Source organism: Solanum dulcamara, chromosome 8, assembly GCF_947179165.1.
Source record: "Solanum dulcamara chromosome 8, daSolDulc1.2, whole genome shotgun sequence".
In the NCBI taxonomy this organism is placed as follows: Eukaryota; Viridiplantae; Streptophyta; class Magnoliopsida; order Solanales; family Solanaceae; genus Solanum; species Solanum dulcamara.
In genome coordinates, this window is record NC_077244.1 from 59,500,568 (window position 1) to 59,516,219 (window position 15,652).

The 15,652-nt window shown below is 27.6% G+C and overlaps 1 protein-coding gene across 1 annotated transcript; it reads left to right on the forward strand.

Moving 5' to 3' along the window:
- The first annotated feature begins 7,086 nt into the window (after window positions 1-7,086).
- Window positions 7,087-11,740, forward strand: LOC129899312 (putrescine N-methyltransferase 1-like). Its single transcript, XM_055974231.1, has 9 exons — window positions 7,087-7,365; window positions 8,530-8,606; window positions 9,080-9,202; window positions 9,343-9,447; window positions 9,587-9,659; window positions 9,741-9,812; window positions 10,349-10,544; window positions 11,293-11,413; window positions 11,495-11,740. The coding sequence occupies exons 1-9, from the start codon at window positions 7,173-7,175 to the stop codon at window positions 11,549-11,551; spliced, it is 1,017 nt and encodes a 338-aa protein (XP_055830206.1). The 5' UTR covers window positions 7,087-7,172; the 3' UTR covers window positions 11,552-11,740.
- Window positions 11,741-15,652: the final 3,912 nt, after the last annotated feature.

The window sequence follows — 15,652 nt, forward strand, 5'->3', positions numbered from 1 at the left end:
TACTAACAAATTAAATCACTTTTTTGTTTGGAAAGATCCATCAAATAAATATGAGAGAGAAAACGTGTTATACAGTGAGAACCAATGATGCAGCAACGGGATAAAAATTGAAAGACACCATACTGCTAGTTAATTGCCTTCCTCTTTTTGTGACTTTTTATTCCTCTTTTTTCAATATTAGTGTTTATTGAGAAAATGATACAGTTGAATTTGTATAATGAAAGACATGAATTTTGTTTTACTTGTTAAGTTCGATTATTAATAATTAAATATATTTGTTAAAGAATTAAATGAAAATGACAAAGAAAATAGCTAAACAATTAAAATATTTATGCTAATTCCATTTAGCTACCATTAAAAATGAATTATAAGAAAATTCAATTAACTAGAAACGTTCTATACTAATTGAACGGACAGAATTTCACATGGGGCTCTTCAGATTAAAATTGAATAAAAAATGATTCTTTTTCTTATCTTATTTCAGTTTCCGAGAGAAATAATTTGTACATTACTATTATATAGTATCAAATAATTAACTTGAAAAAATAAACAGGTGCGTAATCATGCTTATAATAAATTAATACTATTAGCTACTTGGAGTATATACGTGCGATCTCACGTTGATTTGTAGGTCCATTATATTTACTAATCCAAAGGGGTAAAATAGCGAAATTATATAATAATAAACTTCAGAATTGTCCATAATAAGTTTCATTTAATTAATATATCATCAACAATCATTGCACTAAGGCGTGTAGGAGTTAATTCTCTAAATGGTCATCTAAATTTTGGATATTTTCTTTAAATATCATTTTTGTTTTATTCAGAACATAAATATCACTCAATTATTATTATTTTTCTCAAAAATTATTAAACACTTCAAAAGCTTCCTTCTTTCTTAATTGACATGTCATGTCATTTAAGCCTAATTAATTTTTTAATAATAGACTTATTTAATTTTTTAACCCAAATTATAATTTTGTTCATTATTTAAAAAAATAAATTAGTTATTAACAAGGAATTTATATACTAAGGAACCTTTGTCGGTGCTTAAAGTTTATATTATTTGAACTCATTTTTGAAAATTGCCTACACAACACTTTTATTTTTTTAAAGATAATAATATCATTCAACTATTAGTACTATTTTTCTAAAAAATATAAATACTTTAAAAGTCTTCTTCTATTCTAGTTGATATGCAGTGTCATTAAATCATCATTTAAAAACATAATAGAGCTATTTGACTCATCAAGCGCATGTTTTTGCAATATATGTATATACATTATGTGGAAATTTATTTAAAGATTATACAAAAAAATCATAAATAATCTAATTTCCTACAGATATTTTTACCAAACAAAACTCAATAAAAAAATCTTTGTTGGCAATTATTACCTGAGGATTTTTGAAATTCCTAAGCAAGTATTTTTCATAAAAATATTCAAATAAATCTGTAAGATTGACATATAAAAGTTGGTAAAAAAGAGAAATATATTATTTAATTTCTATTTTCAATTTAATTGTTTATTTTTATTCTTTTGTGATTATTATATTATATTTTATCTTATCATACAATTAAACATCGATATATATTCTTAATTTATCTCAAATTTATGAAACACAAGTAATAAATAATTGGGTTACCTATTTTAATTTAATAACATACGCATTATATGAGATTAATATGCTCATTAATAAAGTTCAATTTTTTTAAATCATTGTGGTATAATAGTCTTTCTCCTGCTTTATCATTCATTAAATAAATATATAAATATTATTCACTTTCTATTTTTATAAGAAAGATATTGTAAGAATTTCAAAGTATATAATTGATCCTTAATATCATTGATCTATTATACAATAGTATGATAAATGTAAGTTAATGTTCATTAAGTGGTTTGTATAGCATGGTTCAGTTTGAACTTCAATTGAATTTTTTAAAAATTTAATAAGTTTTTGAATATATATGTCCATAACTATTCAAAATTGATGTCACTAGAATAAATGTTAAAAAGTTATTCTTCATAGTAGGAAAAACTATAAAGTTTAAGTATGGTAAAAAAATCTTAAGCGTGAAAATTTCTTGTTAATAAATTAATGTGCTTTTTTTAAGAAATAAGATTGTAATTTTAGTTAAATGAGTTTAATGACCTTATAAGTTTATTATTAAAAACAAAATGAGGTTTAATGTTATAGCATGTCAACTATGAGAGAAGGAGGATTTGAGGAAAATAAAAATAATTGAGTAATATTTGTATCCTAATTAATGAAACAAAAGTTATATTTGAAGACAATTCCTAAAATACGATGAGCATTTAAGGAATTAACAGGGGTGGATTGTCACGATCAAATAATGGACGTGATCGATGACACTCGTCTTATCCTACCAAGGCAAGTCAACCTAAAATCCAATTATAACGATAAGGTGCACAAGTAAAATAAGAGTGACGTACATGTTTAACAACAAATAATATCGTGAATTACAAATCAATTTAATTAAACCCTCAAAACCTGGTTATCACGTGCACACTCTCTAATGTATTACAATACATTTCAAAGAAAAACACAAGTCTCAAATGATATTGTCTCTAAAGTAAAATAAGATCATAAATAGGAGTGAGAAGGTCCGCTGAGAAGACAAACAACTATCTCACAAATCTGCACAGGAAGCCTCAGACAAGTAGAGAAGACGAAGATCCGGGCATGTAACCTACACAAATGTAGAAGCAAGGAGTGAGTACTAAAAAACACGGTACTCATCAAGCGAACTCCTAAACACAAAGTCAAGTAATATAGAATACGGGTACTCCTAACAATCCAACTGAACCTCCACAACTATAACATGCATAAAATCAGTTCAACCTAACAGTTCACAATTTACATAACACGTAGCTCATTAGCAACACTCCTACATTACAGATCAACAACACATGGGATCAAGTTTCACATAAAGGCACTCACAAGTTCACAAATAATAAAGATATGCAATGCAATAAAATGCAATGTCAAGTATAGTGATGCATGTCTGACCTAGCGATACTTATCCGCTGTCTCTCAGTCCGGGATCTATGGGAGACTTATCAGTCCATGCATCCATTGCAGCGTGTGACATGACTCTCTATAATATAATCTATCTCATCATGTGATACGTCCCTCGAATCATAATATCTTTCGCGATGTGCGACACGTTCCTCGAATCATAATATCTTTCGCGACGTGCGACATGTCCCTCGAAATAGTACATACTTTTTGATTTCTTATTCTTCTTTAGTTCACATAACAGTTATCACAACCTTGTCTTACAACCAATGCAAATAGACATGTTCATACAATAATAAGGAGATGACCATTTTCATAATAATGTAAAAATCACAACAACACAATCGTAATACAACATCAATAATGAATCAATAAACCTTTCAAATACACATCGCGCATCAATATATAAGCAAGTTGCCTTTTATTACCCCTTTTTCATCATTAAGATTATTCAATATGAACAAGTCAATCCATCACCAAGTCTCATTACTCCCAAATACAGACACCAAGGAAATACACGTAACTATACAATTAACAAGAGTCAAGAAATCCACTTGCGTCATATAGTTGAATAATCACTCCGGGACTTGAGTCTTTCCCTTTCATTGGGCTTTCAAATCAATGCAATTTTTAATCAAATCAATGATCACAATATGATTTTGAAACTAACAACACCCATATTACTATATGTCTAGCCTTCACCCAAAAACACATTCAAATCTATAATCAAGTTCCTAATCTTGATGCCAACTAACATGTCAACTCTCATATTTTCCAAATTTAAGCCTACGATTAAGTCTTAAATTCTTCAAATAATATAAATTTAGTGATATCATATAATACAATACAATTAATATTTAATTACATATCTCAATATATCAAAGCTTAATTTATAATATGATAACAACATAAAAATTATTAACAATTGAAACAAAGGCACAAATCCTTGCCTCTAAGTCAAACCCGTGTATAATACGTACTCTCTCCATTTTTTTTTACTTGTCAAATTTTGATTTGACATAACTATTAAGAAAATAATAATTGGTATAGTAAGTTTATCATTTATCCCTATTAATTGATAAAGTTTTAAATATGTTTACTCACTATATTTTTCAAAGACATTAACTCATTGTTAATAAATTGAGGGTATAATAAGAAGAAAAAAATTGTCATTTCTTGATTTATCAAAATTAACAAGTAAAAAAAGAAATCAAATTAAAAAATATTTGATAATTAAATAAAAACGAGGGAGTATATAATACCTTTCAATCATCGGCAATTGATTAGCCATCATTACCAATAATAATTACTCCATTAAATTTGTTAACATACCTAAATCTTAGGCATCACAATTTAATATAATACTAATAGATGTCTGACATACACACAGTATAGGAACAAATAATTGAAGCACTCGCATGACTTACCTGGAAAGTTATGCCATTCTTCGCTGATGTGAAACTGCCAGAAACTCTAGTTTTTTTTTATTATTATTAAAAAAAGTAATTATTTACTAAAAGTGATAAATTCGATTAATTTATTTTAATAAATATGAGATAAGCAGTATAAAGTATTAAGTAAATTATTATTTTAGTTTATTAATTAAATTAATTATTTAAAATTATCCGTCAACTAATTTAATTTAAATTTACGAAAAAGATCTTTTATGAAAGAAAGGATACTCGTTCTCAAAATGACCTAACGAATCATTACATGGAGTCATATGTTGATTGACATATCTTCACAAAAAAAAATGTGTAAATATGTTAAAAATTACTCCATCCATTTCAAAATAAATGTCATTTTGCTCATTTTACCTCATTAAGGAGAAAATAATTCTTTAATATAAGGACACAATTGAAAATCTTATCAATTTTAATTTTATCTTGAATTGTTAAATTGATATTTATTTTAGAACGAATAGAGTATTATTTTTGTGTGTATATATATATGTCCGTTTCAAAATAAATGTCATTTTGCTCATTTCACCTCATTAAGAAGAAAAAATTCTTTAATATAAAGATATAATTGAAAAATATTATCAATTTTAATTTTATCTTGAATTTTTAAGGTGACACTTATTTTGAAATTATTTTTTAACTAAATTAACACTTCTTTTTAATGTTTTTTTAATAAAAATATTGCCTCTGTCACAAATTGCATCGCTAACAAAAATATATACTCACTTCGTCCCACTTTAAATGACATGATCCGAAGTATGAAGGTGAAATTATTTTCCACTTTAAATGACATAATCCGAAGTATGAGGGTTAAACTATTTAATTATTTGTGAGAATTCAAACATAGAATCTTCAAAAAAAAAATGAAATTAAATTTACATATTTAAAAACTAAATAAAAACATTACTCATATAATTTATAATAATTCACAATTCAATATATTTAAAAAATATATAAAAAACTTATAGTAAAAAAAATCTTTTAACTCTCCAAATAGTATCAGTGTCATGTAATTGACTAGGACAGATAACCGGGAGTAATTAATTCCAAAATGCCAAGGGCATAACAATAAGGGTTGCTTATTGGACAGATCACAGGGATAATTATCCTTTAACGGTTTGGCTTTTCAAATATCAACTTTTAAATATATTAATTCACTAACCAATCAATAGGCTCTCAGTTGGTTCAGTATCAGATTAATAATTAATGGGCTATTATTATTGGACGGTATATTGGCTCAATCATTTTATGCTCCCTTCTTTCACTCAGCAATATATTGATCTCCAATCAAACAAAATATTTTTTTTTGCTCTAATTAAGTTGGTAATTCTGTAATTGCAAATTATAGTGAAAAATATTATATGAAAGTCTAAATTTTGAGGGTGCATGCACATAATCATTTATTTAACAAATATACTTACGAAAAAAAAGTAAGTACGATAATTCTTAAAGGGTTAACGATTTACCAAATAAGAATTGAGTAATCCACCCCTGCACTGATAAATCGTTAATTATAAAATTTTAATCCGTTACCAATCATTAATCCGATAACCCAATATCAATAAGTCAATAAACCTCTTTTGGAGTTTATCGGTTATGATTCGATTTTAAACAGCCCTAACAAACAATATGCATGTTGTGACCACAGAGGATGCGGTCTAGTGGATGAGGTTGCTTCTCCCTTAACTAGAGGTCTCGGGTTCGAACCCTGGGTATGGAAAAAATCTTTGATAGAAAACGCCTAGCTTCCTTGAATGGGCCCCGATGCGCGTGGCGCGAATCTAAAATAAGCCGACTTCGTCACTGAACATCGGGTGAAAAACCAAAAATAAATAAATATTCACGTTGTCATCAAGAGGCTCCTCTAATAGTACGTAGTAGGGATGTACATGACAAATTGATAAACCGCACCAAATCGATAAATCGAATCAAATTGGAAAAAAAAATCCGACTAGTGGTTTGGTTTGACTTGGTTTGGTGTTTGGAAAAACAATCCGACCATTATAGGGTTGGTTTGGTTTTAACTAAAAAAAGTCAATCCGACCCCAAACCGACCCAATTATAGATATACTTCTTTTAAATTATGTTATACATAAATTTTTTTATTAAAATGTAATTTATAAATATTTTTTAATTTTTTTTCATAATTTTTGTTTTCTTTCTTACATTTAGATTTGGACTTGAGAAACCCATCTAAATAATATACAAAAAAAGCTCATCTTATAAAATTATATTATAAAGTTAAAACTTCAAACAATGTTCTTTCTCCATCTTATATGTTGATATTTTGTACTAGAACTCTTTTTAAGAAGCATTGCTCTGTGCTTTTTATTAAATACTATCAAAAAATCGAGAAACCCGAAAAAAATCCGAAAAATCCGAAAAAAATTGATATCGAAAATCTCGACTTTTATTGGTTTGGTTTGGTTTATAGATTTAATGACCCGACACAAATGGTTTGGTTTGGTTTGATTTGTAAAAAATCCGAACCAACCCGGTCCATGTACACTCCTACTCTAGTAGGTGTATAAGTTAAACATTTTCACTATAAATATGCATGCAATGCCTAGTAGGTAATAGACAGGCAAAAAGTGAAGATTAATCCTTTCGAGTACTGCTAAAAATAATTTCTTCAAAATATAATAGTTTTTTTCTCTTATTTTAGTTTGAAGAATGGAAGTCATGATGAGCAACCACAACAATGGCACCTCCACCACCAAAATTATTCACAAAAATGGCAGCATTTGCAATGGCAATGGTAATGTTAATGGCAACTCCCATTCCCATGACAATGAAAATAAGCTTGTAGAGTTCACTAACTCTATCAAGCCTGGTTGGTTTTCCGAGTTTAGCACACTTTGGCCAGGTTAGTCGTCTTAAAATACATAAGATTTTGAATTTATGAATTCTAATTTTTTTTATTTTATTGAGTTTTTGAGAGATTGTTTATACATCAAAGCTATTTTTGCCAAACACAAATAGGTTACATTATATGTATATTTTGTATATGTTGTACCTGATAAATCTATTTTATTTTTTGATTATAAATTGCATGCGTTTCTTACTTGTAATATCATATAGGGTTTAAGTTATATATATCTAAAACTATTTTACACCATCAATGTAATTTTAACCTAATATTATTAGAAAATTATTTACTCCATTTCCTAAGTTATTTAATTTGATCATGTTTATTATAGATGGTTACTTTTTTTTTGCTGGTAACTAATTAATTTAATTGCTTTAAAAATATTATATTCTGCCTTTAAGTGATCTAATAGCATTAAAAATCATTATTGTACTATCGACATAATATGTAGTACTCTCACTTTTATTGATATCATTTTCTCAAATATTACTCTATTTTGTTATTTTGTTAATTTCAATTTGTTTGTTTTCTTCACTTTTTAGTCCGTTTAAAAAAGAATATTTCTTTTTTTTGGCAATTCCATAATTCTAAACTTCCAAATGACATGTTTAAAATCACAAAATAAAATAATATTTTATTACAATTTACAATTTTATATATATATTTTAATTTAAGATCACAAGATTCAATTTTTTTTTTTACTTTCTTTAAATTCTGTGTCAAGTCAAAATTAGACAAAAAAATTGAAACGGGAAATATAACATTGTTTTTTTTTGTCTCTCACTTGATGTTCGATACCCACATTAGAGTTCGGCAAATTCAAATTTACATTGAATAGGACTCCATTCAGAAGGTATCGCTCCCTACTAAAAAAATTTTATATCTAAAACTTGAATTCGATACCTCAGAGGAGCAACCCCATTTAGTATTCCACATCATTTTGATTGTGGGAGTATAACATTTTTCTTCATGAAAGGTCAATTTGAATATAAAATTGACGATAACTTTAGTCGTTAACCATTGGTATAACCCCATTTAGTATTCCACATCATTTTGATTGTGGGAGTACAACATTTTTCTTCATGAAAGGTCAATTTGAATATAAAATTGACGATAACTTTAGTCGTTAACCATTGGTATTATTAATTAAATTATATGCAGGTGAAGCATTTTCACTTAAAATTGAAAAGTTACTATTCCAAGGAAAGTCTGATTATCAAGATGTCATGCTCTTTGAGGTAAAGCATATACTGTCTCCAACCTTATTTAATTTACTTGTAATTTCTACAAGAAAAATTAATAATTAATTATTTCAAAATATTTGTCATATTAAAAAATTAAGAACAATTATTTTTTTTCAGTTTTCCCTTACCATAATTCTAATAAATTTTTTATAAAAAAAGTAAAAAGATTGACCCCCCCCCCAACCAAGAAAATAATATAAATACAGTTTGATAAAATAATTTATATTAGTAATATTTTCTTAAAAGACATCCAAAATACTAAAATTACAAGTAATTAATAGAACACGAGAGAGTAGCATAAAAACTTGTATGTCGTGTGTCTAATGAATTTACACAATTATTCATGATCAATTAATATATGTATTCACTCGACAAATTAAAATTACTCAATTATAATAAATTATATTAATTTGATGTAAACATCGATACGAATGAAATATTTACCATGCTATATGATATTTGGACAGTCAGTAACATATGGGAAGGTGTTAACACTGGATGGGGCAATTCAACACACAGAGAATGGTGGATTTCCCTACACTGAGATGATTGTTCATCTCCCACTTGGTTCCATTCCATTCCCCAAGAAGGTTAATTATTTCTAATATTATTTTTCTTTTTAAACCTTTTTTTCATGTATTACTATTGAAGCTACGGTAAAATTATTTTTGCATGATTTAAAGAACACGAATTCGAATCGTGAAAACGATCACTAATACTTGTATTTCAGGTTTTAATCATCGGTGGAGGTATTGGTTTCACACTGTTTGAGGTCTCTCGTTACCCAACTATCGAAAAAATAGACATAGTTGAGATCGATGACGTGGTCGTAGATGTAAGTTTAATTTAAATTAAATTATACATGATCGATATATCATAGCTAGTGTAAAATTTGTATAATCATTATTTTACAAAAAATATTAAAACGAATATTATAACTTTGTTAATTTATATATTTTCCTCTTCTTCGATAGGTATCTAGAAAGTTTTTCCCATACCTAGCAGCAGGGTTTGATGATCCCAGAGTATCCCTTATTATTGGCGATGGTAATTAATTGCTAATTAACAATTTCTATTTATTGTATTTTCTTCATCAGTGTTAATTTAATTTTCTCTTCATCTTGTTAGGAGCTGCATTTGTGAAAGCTGCTCAACCTGGATACTATGATGCCATTATTGTCGACTCTTCTGATCCTATTGGTAATTTATTTGACATGCAATAATCAAAATAAATTATAAGGTTAATTAACTAACAAAGCTATCATTTAGTAATAATTGGTTTATATTGTCGACTTTTCTTATCAGTATTGTTATTATTACTCTCTTACTATCTTATTTTTTTTATTTTTAGTATTATCTGTTAATTGTTTGCTTCAGTTATCATATTGTTTGTTGTTGCAAGCTACTGTTCTTTTTTTCCCCATGATTTTCAACTTAATTTCTTCGCCACTGTTTGCATTTTTGATATGTTCTCCCGAAAACAACCTCTCTACCACGAAGGTAAGTATAAGCTAAGGTTGTCGGTTGTATACACATCCTCCTTATTATACTTCATTTGTGAAATCACACTGAATATATTATTATTGTTTGTGATTGAATAGCAATTATAGCATATTATTATTCTATTTTCATGTTATCATATCATAAGATTTGTCAAAAAATATTATAAAAATTCGTACACATATATTGTCAGTACATAAAATTTAAATTGTATCGTACATACTATTAATGTATAGGTCCAGCAAAAGACTTGTTTGAAAGGCCATTCTTTGAGGCAGTAGCTAAAGCCCTAAGGCCAGGAGGAGTAGTGTGCACACAAGCAGAAAGCATTTGGCTTCACATGCATCTAATTAAGCAAATTATTGCAAATTGTCGACAAGTCTTTAAGGGTTCTGTCAATTATGCATGGACTACAGTTCCTACTTACCCTACGTACGTATTTCTCTCTCTTTTGCCTGATTAATTTAACTAGACACAAAATTAAATGAGTATCTTGAATTTTATACATGATCTTAAACAAATATATGAAAATGCAGATCCTTTATTATTATGATCTTAAATATGTCATGTGAAATATTAAGAAATTAAAAACAAGGTGTTCTTATATAAATAAACTAATTAAGAATAAAATTAAAGTAAATCAAACGAATGAAAACAGAGAGACATATAATATGATTGGAAAAACAACAAAAGTCAGAAATATTTTAGCCATTGGTATTGGGAAAGTCTTCATTATTTTTAACTAGATATAAATCTACTGGAGTATATAATTAATTATTCCTAGTATTTATTGTCCTACATAGCTGCCCTTTTATAGATACACAATATTAGAAACGCGTAAAACGACTACGGACCCACAATTATTAATCTTTTAAAACACTAACAACATAGGGACGGAGCCATCTAATGGTCAGGGGATCATTCGAATTCCTTTTGAAGAAAAATTATATTATTTATATATGGTTAAAATAAATTTTTATGTATATATAGTAGATGTTGAACCTCCTTGATAAATTTATGTGTCTACTTTTTTAAATTTTGAATTCTCTTAATCAAAATTCTGGCTCCGCTACTGTATCAACACTATGAAATGGTTAAATATTTTATTAGTAGTATTGTTTTGTCATAACTAAAAACTAAAAATATCATATAATATATAGTTTGTCGATTTGATTTTCAGTGGTGTAATTGGTTACATGCTTTGCTCTACGGAGGGACCAGAAGTTAATTTCAAGAATCCAGTGAACTCAATTGACAAACATATCAAATCCAAGGGACCTTTGAAGTTCTACAACTCTGATGTAATTACACATCTCACCCCCTATTTTTTTTCTTTATGTTAATTTGTGAATTAACCCCTTGCCTTTTCTTTTCTTTTGCAGATTCATAAATCGGCTTTTATTTTGCCATCTTTTGCGAGGGATTTGATTGAGTCTTGATTAAACAAATAATGATGATTTAATGCTATATTTATTGTATCAAGATTTGTTGTGTATGGATAAATAATGAAGAAGTTTATGTCTATGCAATTTACTTAAAATAAAATGTATAATGTAATAAACTGGGAAGTGATCATCAACCAGAAATGTGACAATGTACGAGAACTATTGTTATTCATTGATGTTTATGAGTTGGTGGTTATATATACAAAACCATATTAATTAATCTCTTGCATTAGAGTATTGCACACTTCATGATTTTGGTTTTCTTTTTCATTTTTCTTTAATGAAAAAGGAACCATGACGTAATTACTTTATTCATCTCAAATTATTTGTTGTTTTTCTCTCTTACATAATATATTAATTAAGAGAAATTTTGACTATTTTACCATGCTTTAAGATATAATTTCTCTTAATTTGATATTTACCATATCTACGTGTCATCTTCTCATAATTTAGGTGTGTGCAGTATTCAAGAACAATTATGTATATTAGGGGTAAAAGGTGAAAAGAATAATGTATTTTTGTCTTGAAACTTCTAAAATAATAAATAATTTAAGATAACTATTTTTAGAAAATACCGTATATAATTTGAGATGAAGGGAGGGTTCAAAACTTAATAAATTTCAAGACAAGATTGCAAGTAAATTATTAGACAGAGGTATAAATCCAAAAGAATAGTAAGGGCACTAACTTAGTTCCATTGCAAGAATGGTCGAAGAAAGTCAGGATATTCTAAATCTTGATATTGCTCTACAGTTATTCTTCTCAAATCACTCCCAAATGCCCCAGGACTGGTACCAACCACCCAACTAAATCCAAACTCACCTTTTGGACCTCATTAACGCAATTGTCAAATCTCAAAATTGACCACGTTAATTCAAAATATTGATATTGATCAAACTTTTTAAATTTCAAATTTTCAAATTGAAAACTCGCTCAATTCTCATATAATCACCTCGAAATTATCTCACTTATTCTCGCAGGTCATAAACTGAAGAATAAAACGATCGTCCTTACACCTGCCTAACTTTTCATATTTCCCAAACTATGATCACTGGTACGTGTAACATGTAGACTCAATTAATGTACATCATTTTTGGAGATGGTTTCCCTCCATAGTTTGAAAATCCTCATTTACAAAGGTTAGGTAGCTACATTGGTAGATCCACTACCCTGAAAATAATCTTTAGCGATAATTAATTAATGACAATGACTTAATTACTGCTAAATATATATATTTTAAAGACAATTAACATTTTTTTGTAAATATCTCTAAAGCTTACAATTATATTGGATCTAATGACAATTAACTAATGATAGTAAATGCTTTAATATTTTTGATTAATGTGCATATTTATTATCGTTAAAAACTGTTTTTGTTATAGCAATACAAAGATGCACATAAGTGCCTTGTTTAGAGTGCAAACTTAGATTTGCTTCCCACTTCAATATCCACACAAAAACTATTTTCCAATATTTTTATAACCACATATACCATTAGTGATCCCAACTATTCTCAAGGAAGATTTTTGAAATTACTCTTAAGATTTAATGATCTTAATTAATCTCTGAAATAACCTTGTGTTCGGTGACAACTTAAACACAGATATATTTATTATTGAAATATTGCGTTATAATTATTTTTTTTTAAAAAAGTGTTATAAAAATAAGGCAAAATTAATTGTGTTATCTATATAATAATAATCGAATTTTCTTGACATAAGATATATATATATTTTTAAATAAGTTTATGTGAATGTCTGACTCTGCTGCGTCTGCGTGCACAACTTCGTCAACCACATTAATATATTCATGATAGCAAATCTCTGAGGTCTCCTTGGGTAGTACAATACCTCAACATTGTATTCATGAAGCAACAGAGGCCCATATCTCATTAAATTCGAATGATTTAAAGTTACACAAATATTTATAATTTATTTTGAATTATAAATTTTTAAAAAAAAATCATTTTTTTAATATTATGTCCAATCAAATATCTTTACATAAATTAAAATGTTCGGAGCATAATATTAAGAATCTAAGGGATCGTTTGATAGGGTGTATAAAAATAATGTTAAATAAAGTATATTAATAATGCTTGTATTAGTTATGTTTGCATTAATTATACGTAGATTATTTTTTATGCATTTTTTGGTTTGATATATTAAAAATAACATGCATTACATAATACGATGAGAGAGACGTGGAGAAAGCAAAGAGAAATAAATTGTTGTCTTACTTTTATAAAACAAGAAAAGAGAAAATGGGAGAGGAATGTGGGAGTGTTCACAATGGCAAAGTGGAACGCCTTTCACCTTTTCCTGGCTGGTCCGTAATCTTTCGGTAATGCCTAACTAATTAAAATGCTTTTAATTAATTGATTTTTTTTATATTTTATAATATGCCGCTTATAATCCATAGCTAAATGAAATTAACATAAAATATTTGGTGTTTAGCTATAAAATATTATTGCTAACATATAGCTTTGTAATTGCTAAACTTTTTTTTCGTGTCGGCATGATTCCATTTTCGTCTTCCCAGTAAGCTTAAAGTAAGTGTTGTACACACAAAAACTCTATTCATGATCTCTAATGATGTTCATCACTTGAATAAATCTTGATTCTCTATTCATGATATCTAGTATACTCTTCACTTGAATAAATCTTGATTCTCTATTGCATGGTATATAATATGCTTATCACTCGATAATGTCTTGTTGAGTACATGTGTTGTGAGCAGTGACGGGTCGGGTGATATATGAACGGATCGAATTAAATATAAGTAACTAGATAAAATTCAACACTAACAATAAAATAAAAAAAATACATGTTTGACATAATATTAAAATCAATATGAGAAAATATATTTTTAAAATTTTAGTTATCGGTTCTGTCTCCATCATTGTTGTATATATAAATTATTCAAATTTTAAAACTAAATAAGGAACACAAAAGATTATACTATCCAAAAAAATATATTAAAATAAGGATTTTCTTAATTCTTGATTTGTACATTAAAAGCATATTTTTTCTTAAGTTGTGATCACTAATCCGTAGTAGAAAGATATGCGAGTACTTCCAAAATCCAATCCTATTTATTTAATCTTACTTATAATCATATTATTCCTTAATCAAATATAAATTAAATGTTTGACTTAAAATGAATATGAGAGAATGTTTTTTTTAAAAAAATTTTATTATGAAAAAACAAGTTATAACTTTTACTTAAATAGAATTTTTTTATTGTAGAGTGTAATTCATTTTATGTTGTGCTCTAAAATATTTATGAGTATTTCTTTAAAATAATTAAACACATATAATACAATTTAATATTACAATATTGGGATAGAATGTTTCATTTATTAAGAAAATAAAAATGAAAATCAAGTGAAACTAAAATTTTAATTCATGAAACCCTTTACCGTTGGACCAAGCCTTTGGCTTGTGCTCAAAGGGTTCATCATTAATTATATACACATAAACCAACAAATTGATTCTATATATACAATATAATTTTTCGACGAAGGGGATTTGGATGAACCCCCTAGGTTCCATGTAGCTCCGCCCCTAGTTGTGAGTAATATCCATGATATAAAAAGACTATTGTATCATTTTCTATTTTTATTATATACATACATGTGTATATATATATATATATATATATATATATATATAGTAATGAGACCTCAAACAAAAGGAATCTAAGTCCGAACAATGGACTATATAGAAAGTAGATGAATTCATGGCAGCACGGAAGAAGCAACTCACCCTTAGATTTAGGAAACATATGTATCACAATTGAGGTCGCGCAACAAAAGAAGAGCCATTGTAGTATCAATACACAAAACAATAGTGTATTGGTAGGATTATCGGCTAGCTCCAAGTATACAAACTATGAATGTATAACTATAACTTAGTAAAACAGAACAAAACATGTAACCCAAGTCGGTGAATATAACCAAGACTCTCAGTCATCAACCTGATTTAACAACCACTTGAGACGTGTCCAGCATCACAACAACAATACTATATGCAATTTCACACCTTTCAAGTAACTCGGACCACATAAGGATCCCTAAGACATTTTTTACGGTGTTTA